Source organism: Leopardus geoffroyi, chromosome B3 (genome assembly GCF_018350155.1).
Source record: "Leopardus geoffroyi isolate Oge1 chromosome B3, O.geoffroyi_Oge1_pat1.0, whole genome shotgun sequence".
Classification (NCBI taxonomy): domain Eukaryota; kingdom Metazoa; phylum Chordata; class Mammalia; order Carnivora; family Felidae; genus Leopardus; species Leopardus geoffroyi.
The window spans coordinates 93,630,546-93,640,405 of NC_059337.1; the positions used below are offsets into that span (position 1 = coordinate 93,630,546).

Sequence of the window (9,860 nt, forward strand, 5' to 3'; positions counted from 1 at the left end):
AGTATAAAAAATTGCCCTAACTCTTAGTACTTTATATGTATTGTTTTAAAATGTTAAGCTTAGAAGAATGAATTACTTTCTAGAACAATTCAAAGTAATTGGGAAAAAATAAGAAAATAAAATAATAATATAAGAAAACAGCTGCTTAATTTGTCTGAATTTTCCCACTAGATGGTAACTCTTTGAAAGCTCTGTATTCTCAGAGCTCTTGGAACCTGAAAGCTCTCTATTCTCAGAGCTCTCAGTGCATATATGTCAAGTGAATCAATAAATATTTTAAAAACCAGGGCATTTAGGTGCTCTGATATTACTTGAGTAGATATTAAAATTTTTATATTTAGATTAGAAATCTTATATATACTAATTTATATACCAATGTTAGACAACAAGCAATAGAAAAGAAGATAGTAATAAATGTTAGTGGTACCAGAGCATAGATGATTTATGCTTCTTCAGAGTTAATTCAGTTAATTCCATTAGTGATTTATTAATAAAATCCCATGTTAAATTTGTATTATGTTCATTAAACTTGGCCAGCATACCATTAGCTACTCTTAATTCCAGTAATGTTGTCTCTTAATTTTCAGAAGAAAGGTACCATATTATCATGCGATGGGCACCAGAAAGTTGCATTTTCTGATATCTGTTGAGTAAAAATAAATCTCTTGGGAAGACTGTTCTCACCATGAAAATTTTTATTTATATATTAACTTTCATATTTTTATAAGAGATGTGTATATGTATATCAGCCTCATAGAATAGCTCTTCACTCACCTAACATGACTAAAGATTTTGCTTATCATTCACTTTTTATGTCTTAAACTTATGAAAGTTAAGACTTCTAAAGAGCAAGGAATAATTGTTAAAGTAATCAGGTTAAAAGGTAGTAAAAATTTAACTCTGAAATTGCATATAAAATTCTCATAAGAAACCCAAACTGAAACTAAATCAAATCTCTATGGTTGTTACATATCTAATTCTGTTATGAATAGTGATAAAAATGAAAACTTTCCTTGAGTTCTTAGAGTTAGCTAAGCTAACCACACCTTCCAAAAAATAGCATTTTTATCACATTTACGGTAAATCAGTCATCTTCCTACTAAGTCAAATTTCACAACCTGAATTTATTAGGATGTCTGTTTGAGTGATGTTTGAAGACTTGTCATTTTGCTATAAGAAGATTTGAGACTTAGATTTAACATCCAAATTTTTATAAAATTCCTATTATCTATGTTCAAGTTAAATAAGATGTTTTGTGTATGTTTTTAAATAGTATATTAATAGGATAAATACTATAGAATGCCAAAAAGAATTTAAATAGCTATAAACATTATTTCACATTAAATAATTTACCAATTTACTTTCAGATCTTTGATGCTTTTAAATCTCGGCTTCATGATTCCAATAGTAAAGTAAATCTGGTGGCTCTAGAAACAATGCACAAAATGATTCCTTTGCTTAAAGACAACTTATCTCCTATAATCAACATGCTAATTCCAGCAATAGTAGATAACAATCTGAATTCTAAGAATCCAGGCATCTATGCTGCTGCCACAAATGTTGTTCAAGCACTGAGTCAGCATGTAGGTAAGAACTCTTACTTTTGCACTCAAATTATTTTGACTTTACTTTCATACTTTCTGTCCTACACATGATGTACTTTGTATAATATTGAAATCATAGATGTTAAATATTTGTCATTTAATGTTGTTGTGATATTTTCAGTAGTTTAAATTATTTTTAGAGTTTAACACTATCCCATTAAATTGACTTTCTCTTATTTTTGATTTTTCAGTCCTTTTATTCCTACCTCAACCTCACATCTGGTGCAAAATTAACTCAAAATGGATGGTAGATTTAAATGTAAAACTTAACTGTAAATCTTTTAAGGATAACATAGGTAAAAATCCTTAGGACTTGAGGGCTTGGTGAAGAGTTGTTAGCATGATACTAAAAGCATGATCCATAAAAGTCGATAAATTAGACTTAATCAAATCTAAAAACATTTGCTCTGCAAAAGACCTGTTAAGTACATAAAGAGACAAACTACAGATTTGGAGTAAGTATTTGCAAACCACATGTCTGAGGAAGAACTCAGAATACATAAAGAACTCTCAAAACTGAACATTAAAACAAACAATCCAATTAGAAAATGGGCAAAGGACATGAAGGAACACTTCACTGAAGACGATATATGGATGGGAAATAAACACATTAAAAAGATGTTTAACATCACTAGTCATTAGGGAAATACAAATGCAGGTTAAGACCATGATCACTACACAAATATGTTCATCTGTTCAGGCTGCTTTAGCAAACTACTTACAGACTGGACAGTGTAAAAACAAACATTTATTTCTCACAGTCCTGGAGGCTGCAAAGTTCAAGATCAAGGTGCCAACAGATTTGGTATCTGGTGAGGGCCCACTTCCTGGTTCCAGTGGAGCTTTCTGGGGCATCTTTTATGAGAGCTCTAATCCTATTTATGAGGGCTCCACCTTCATGACCTAATCATCTCCCAAAGTCCTCACCTCCAAATACCATAACAACAGGGATTGGGTTTCAACATATGAATTTTGGAAGACACAGACATTCAGTTTACAGCAAGTATTAGGACAGCTAAAATTAAAAAGAGTGATAATACCAAATGCTGACAAGATTTCAGAGAAACTGGATCTCTGCTACATAAATAAAATGGTGTATCCACTCTAGAAAATGGTTTGTCAGTTTCTTTAAAAAAAAAAAAAAAAAAAAAACTAAGCATACACTTAACCATATAACCCATCAGTTGCATTCCTAGGCATTTATTCTACAGAAATGAAAACTTCCATCCAAGAAGTTACACTCTTGTTCATAGCAGCTTTATTTACAAAAGTCAAAAACTTCAGGCAACCTAAATGTAATTCAGTGAGTTAATAGTGAAGAAATTTATGATGCATCTATACCGTAAAATAGTACTTAGTAATAAAGTAGTATTATAGATACATGTAACAATTTGGATGGATCTAAAAGGGCATTATGCTTAGTGAAAAAGGACAGTCCCAAAAGGTCACATGCTGTGGGATGGCATCTTTGTATAGCCTCAAAATGGTAACATTTACAGAGATGGAAAACAAATTAGTGGTTATCAGGGTTTACGGGCGGCTAGGAGGGGCTGGATGTGACTATAGAGCGATAGCTCTGCGGAGATCTTTGTGGTAATAGAATAGTTCCATATGCTAATCACAGTGATCATTACACAAATCTACACATGTGATAAAATGACATAGAACTATACACACGTAGGGATGCCTGACTGGCTTGGTCATTAAAGCATATGACTCTTGATCTCTGGGTCATGAGTTCAAGCCCTGGGTGTAAAGCTTACTTAAAAATCAACAAAGAAGGTGAATGATGTAGATTAGAATTATGCACAGGTATTGTACAAATGTCAGATTCTTTGTTTTGATATGTACTGTAATTATGTAAGATGTAACCTTTGGATGAACAGTACACAGGACCTTTTTGTACTGTCTCTCCAATTTCCTGTGATCTATAATTATTACAAAATTAATGGGGCTCCTGGGTGGCTCAGTCGGTTGAGCATCCGGCTTCGGCTCAGGTCATGATCTCACAGTTTGTGAGTTCGAGTCCCGCGTCAGGCTCTGTTCTGACAGCTCAGAGCCTTTGGAGCCTGTTTCAGATTCTGTGTCTCCCTCTCTCCCTGCTCCCCCGCCCCCGCTCATGCTGTCTCTCTCAAAAATAAATAAGCATTAAAACTTAAAAAAATTAAAACTGAAAAAATCAGTAAAAATAAAAACTACCCCCTCCAAAATGTAGTTTTTTTCTGTTTTTTTATTTTGTTTGTCTTTAATAAACTTATATTCTATTTTTTGGAATAAGATGACTGGGAGATAGGCAATTCTTTTGCTTTTTATGCCATATGATAGCTCTTTTAAAACTCTTATTTGAGGTATTTTATTTATTATTTGCTATAAGAATAATATTCTATTAAGGTTTTATAGATAATGTTAAGTACTGATTACCTAGATTTAAAAATCTTTTTAACACATTTGCATTCATTTGTGTATCTTTTCCTTTTAATGCTTTGTAATGAAAAGTAAGAACCCATAACTCTTTAAACATGTGTCTGTATTATTCTTTTTGTTTAGACAATTATTTGCTTCTACAGCCATTTTGCACAAAAGCTCAGTTTTTAAATGGAAAAGCAAAACAGGATATGACTGAAAAGCTTGCTGGTAAATATTCTTTAATTGCTATTTCTAAAGAAATATTAACTAAGGAAAAATGATAGGCAGTTCAATTTCTTTTTGGGATAGCTACCAAATTCAATATCATTACCCACGATGTAGAAATGAATTGCATAATGATCTATACGAGAACTTTTTAAGACTTTTACCCCAAATTTTTTTGTTTATCCTTTTTTTTTCCAGTAAGAATTTCTTCCTTGTCACGTTTAAAAATAAAGAGACATTAAAATCAAATTGGTACTGTTTCAAATTATTTATTTGATAAAAGATCAGTGGTTTAAAAATGTATGTTTTTTGGAAAACATTGAGATGAATTTGGGGTTTAATTCCTACCTTTACTAATTTTGCCTGAGCTAAGTTGTCCTATGTGGAATTCTAATACTTGAAGATTCCAATCTTTGGGAGAAAAGTTTCTGACCTTACCTTCTTTAAAATGCTTGACATTTTAAGACAAGTGACATAGAGAAGAAGCTTAGTATATTTTATATGCTGTTTAATTAGCAAAAGTTGAATTTATATATTTAAAAACCTGACTGTTTACTAAATTTTTATGTTTCAGATATTGTTACGGAACTTTATCAAAGGAAGCCCCATGCCACAGAACAGAAAGTATTGGTTGTTTTATGGCATCTCTTAGGGAACATGACAAACAGTGGCTCTTTGCCTGGAGCTGGAGGAAATATACGAACAGCCACAGCTAAATTATCGAAAGCACTTTTTGCGCAAATGGGTCAGAATCTGTTACATCAGGCTGCATCTCAACCACCACATATCAAAAAGAGTTTAGAAGAATTGCTCGATATGACAATATGAAATGAATTATGAATCTTTGATGAAATATAGTATGATGAACAAAATTGTTTACATGATGACAAATGGAACTTTTTCAAGTTACATTTTCAGTGCCTGCACTACTCATCTGGTAAATTAAGTCAATGGCTATTTGTATTTGCAGCCAGTGGGCACACATCTGCTCTGTATCAACCCTACCACTTGTACCCATCACAGACAGAGAAACCTAAAATAATTAATATAACCTAATATTCATGAAATCTGAGGCCCATGGAATGAATCCAGTTATATTTTTGAGGAAAGTCCTGCTCATTTGCACTGTTCTATAGAAACCACAGTTCATTGCCCTATATGTACAATTAGATTTGTAATTAAAAATATACTTTTTATTATGTAATCATGTTCTGTCATTACTCAGCCTTATTTTATGAAGTGAAATAAGTCATTGAACTATGTTATCACAAACTAACTTTTGTGTGCTATTTGTGAAAAACATGTATTTCTGAAATCATTCTGCTAATATGATTGTGCAGTATTAGCTTGCTTTTGCTGCTGTGTTAATGTGATATATTTGCTTACCATTTGGGTTTAATCATCTACATAATTGTGAAATTTAACAAGTTATAATGAAGCATGGTGACCAAAGTTTTAGAAAACACTTAAACATTTTAAATGCACGTTTAAGAAAACGTGTTGAATGTAACTTCCCTATTTTTGTGTGAAAACACTAAATTTTATTTCTATATGTCCTGACATTTATAAAGGTGTTATTTTGCTCTCCAGTTGTGTAATTCTCAAAAATAGTGCCAGGTCTTCTATAGGCTTTTCTCAGAATTCTTGGGCTATAAGTACTGTATGCATCTTAAAAAGAAAAGGAATGTTATAAAAATAAAAGGATTTATTTCTGTAGATATGTGAGAGGTGTCCTATTTTTCCAACTTCCAAATTTGTTAAAATAAAAAGTATATATATTGTAATACTGACCTATCATTTTCAGTTGGTATACTTGATAAAATATTGACCTATCTCTATTGACCTAACAATAGACCTGGATTATAGTTCTAGCTATAGAACTATAGGAAAATTAGGCATGTGATCTTGGGCAAGTCACTTACCAGTTCTAGGTCTCCCATTTTGTCATCTCTAAAATGTGAGAGCTGACTAGATGATTTTTAAGGTTCTGTTTTGTTCTAAAACTATATGGTTCTGTGTTGTAGTTTATTCAATGATCACTTTATTACAACTGTGAACTATCCTCATTCTTTTTCACTTCTTGTGTCACTAACTGGTTTTCTGATGTATTTGGCTGCATTTTAAATTGTGATTCTTTGTATTACTGCATGAGTGCTAAGAAGAAAATGGGGGTGCAGGGGGTTACAGCAATTTGAAGAGAAGCTGAAAGGAAAGACTTGGTTACTTTTTCTGTTTATGGGCATTGTTACATACATTCATAGTTACATATTTCTTAAATGCTTTATCTTCTAAGTGTATTTTATTATGTATCTATAGTTTAGGTCTCAAGTTGGCAAACTTTTTCAGTAAAGGACCAAAAAGTAATTACTTTTGGTTTTGTAAGCTACAGACAGATTATGACATATTCTTTGTTTTTTGTTTCATTTTTTTATAATGTTTTAAAAATGTAAAAAAATATTCTTAGCTCAGGCCAGACAAAAACAGGCCTCTGGCCTAGTTTGTCAACACCTGGTTTAGACTCTTTTGACCTTAGCTGTAAATCTGAAATCGTCATTAAAGTTTGCTTTAACCCTTAATGATATGCACCATTGAAACAATAGTTACAGATTCCAAGTTTTATTAATTTTGACCATTGTCCCTGTGTCATTGCAAATTTGCCCCTACTAAATTTGCATTAATGTTGGATATATTGAAGGTAAATTTTAAATTTCAAAGGGAAAAGACCATTACTTTGTGTATAAGCTTAATTATCTCTTTTTTTTTTTTTTGAGTTAATGTAGTTTGAATTTTGCACTGAAAAAGTACAGTAAATAGTCACTACTATTAATGTGAGGACTTTACATAATCTCTGTGCTGTCTTTTATTATAAAAAAATGTTTTAATGTTTATTTTTAAGACAGAAACAGAGCATGAACGGGGGAGGGGCAGAGAGAGAGGGAGACACAGAATCCAAAGCAAATCCAGGCTCTGAGCTATCAGCACAGAGCCTGACGCGGAGCTCCAACTCACCAGACTGCAAGATCATGACCTTAGTCGAAGTCGGAAGCTCAACTGACTGAGCCATCCAGGTGCCCCAGTGCTATCTTTTATTATAAATAAAATACTCATGTAATAGAGTCCCAGGCCTTAAAGATTTTCTCACTTTTAGTAACTTCTTAATAATGAGCACTCAGAAGTCAAGCACTCTGTTATCAAGAACTGTTATCAACCCAGAAGTCAACAAAAATTGGAGACTGATCACTGATTAAAAGAACTAATGCAGCCGAAGACCTGAATAAATTGGAATGAAGGAATAATTATACAAGTAGTGATAATTATAAAAGTTTATCCTCACACTGTAACTAAAAAATAAAGAAAAAATTTAAATGGCAGATTTCCCCAATGGAATCCATATCATATAGTCATTAAAAATGATGGGGCGCCTGGGTGGCTCAGTCGGTTAAGTGTCCGACTTCGGCTCAGGTCATGATCTCACGGTCCGTGAGTTCAAGCCCTGTGTCGGGCTCTGTGCTGATGGCTCAGAACCTGGAGCCTGTTTCAGATTCTGTGTCTCCCTCTCTCTCTGACCCTCCCCTGTTCATGCTCTGTCTCTCTCTGTCTCAAAAATAAGTAAACATTAAAAAAAATTTTTTTTAAATGTTAAATACTTTAATCACAGGACAAAAAATGTTAAATACTTTAATCACAAGAAAATATCCATAGTGTGTTAAAGGAAAAAAGTCTGACTACAAAATAAATGCAGTGTCTCTATCAAATATATATGCACACAGAAAATAGAATAGGAATAATATACAGCAACATGTTAAACTGTAGTAAACTATGAGTAAAGAAGTTAATTTTTTTCAGTGTATTATGCAATTTCTATTTTTTTCAGAAATTAGCAATATGTGTTACTTATGTAATAAAATTTCAGTTACAATAAGTAAAAGTCTGAAGAGAATCTAAAATAAAGATAATGTGAAGAGAAAAAATAAGGCAAAAGAGAGAGACAGTGAATATTAGTGTTAAGAGAGGTAGAAATGACTAGAAGGGAGATGAGAAAGGGGAGCAAGATATTATGAAGGTAAAGAGCTTAAGACTTTGATTTAGAAAGCATGGATTTGGAAGCCAGTTTTATTATCACTTACCAAACCTTATGAATATTCTGAGCTACCATGAGGTCCAAAATTAAAATGGGATTAGGAATAAGAAAACATTTGTAAACTTCAAATTTTCTACAAAGATAATTTCTTGCCAGAAGCAAATAAAGAAAGATGAACACAAACCCTATAGAAATCTTGAGTGTTAGGATAAGCTAAAACCTACTTATTTCATTGCTAGTTAGGGGGGGTTGAATATATCAAACAAAGGCAAAATCAATTAAGTACTCAATTATCATTAATGATTTATGGTTTCATAAAGCATACTATAACAGAGAACCTAAATTCTTAATTCATAATTAAACTCTCTGGGCAGAACAATGGATAAGCAGAGACTTAAAGTTTTTAAAGTAATTTACAGATTTATCAAAGTAGTCGTTAATATATATATATATGTATGTGTATATATATATACATACACTATACATATATATACATATACATATGTGTGTGTGTGTGTGTGTGTGTGTATATATATATATATATATATATATATATATATATATATAGTGGGACAGCATTATGTAAAATGAAGACAGAATGATCTGGTGGTACCAAATTTTGGCCAATCCTGAATTACTTTTTTTTTTTCACCACTCTACCTGGAGTAGTACCTAAGCTGGATGCTAAATAAATGGTACTTGAATAAGATGGTGAATATTACATAATTTTGAAATTTATTCTGGAGACAGAAAGCAATGTTTTCAGGGGTGGAAGTGGTGTATTAAAAAATAAAGCAAAATAACCAGTAGCAGAGGGTTAGTTGGATGGAGCAAGGCAAGGGTGTAGGCAAGGAAGTCAATTTGAAGCACTAATCCAAAAGGGACAAATAAATCTCATCAAATGTTACAGTCTAATGAGTTGACAGTATCTGCCTGTGCAATGTGTTGAAAAAGTTAAATCAAATTTCAGTAGGAAGGAGTGTATTGATCTATCCAGGACTCAAGAGACAGACTCTAGATAGTAAAGTATAGTAGAAGCAATGAGAATTGAAAAAATGGATCTGAAATGTATTGGTAACATGGTTGACTGAATTGATGACACACTTAGATATGGAGGATAGAGGAGTCAAAAATTAATGAAGTTTGTAACACTGGTGAGTTTCTCTAGAGCTTCTACTTTTTTTACTTAGGAAAGGAGGCCTTTTTTATGTACTTCTAGCTCTATCTCATTGACCACCCTTAAATTCATGGGAAGCTGAGAAATTGAGTATTTCATTTCCTCGTCTCAAAAGTAGAGGAAAATAATAGGGATTGTAGTGGGAATAGATATGACTGAGCCAGTCAATAATATCTGTCATATTCAATAAGCCCCCATTCTGTCTGATGAACCACAAAGGCATTCTATGCCCCTGGGAACTGGTATTAGTTCAGAACCAGTGTCCAATCAATTCTGAAAAGCATATTTTTTCCCCCAGTGTGAAGTTACCTTGATACGTAGCCAGAGATCCCTTTCATAGTGATATTACTGCAGAATCCTTAGTGGT

General features: G+C 32.5%; 1 protein-coding gene across 6 annotated transcripts in view; it reads left to right on the forward strand.

Moving 5' to 3' along the window:
• The window catches only part of TOGARAM1 (TOG array regulator of axonemal microtubules 1), a 75,436-nt gene extending 69,485 nt beyond the window's left edge, over positions 1-5,951 (forward strand). For 5 of the 6 annotated variants that reach the window (XM_045450855.1, XM_045450856.1, XM_045450857.1 and 2 more), the window contains 3 exons: positions 1,368-1,587; positions 4,152-4,238; positions 4,810-5,951. In XM_045450855.1, coding sequence (XP_045306811.1) covers positions 1,368-1,587; positions 4,152-4,238; positions 4,810-5,063 — 561 coding nt within the window. In that variant the 3' untranslated portion in view covers positions 5,064-5,951. Of the gene's footprint in view, positions 1-1,367; positions 1,588-4,151; positions 4,239-4,809 lie in introns of those variants that run through there. The other variant, XM_045450860.1, reaches the window with a different exon arrangement.
• The last annotated feature ends 3,909 nt before the right edge of the window (positions 5,952-9,860 follow it).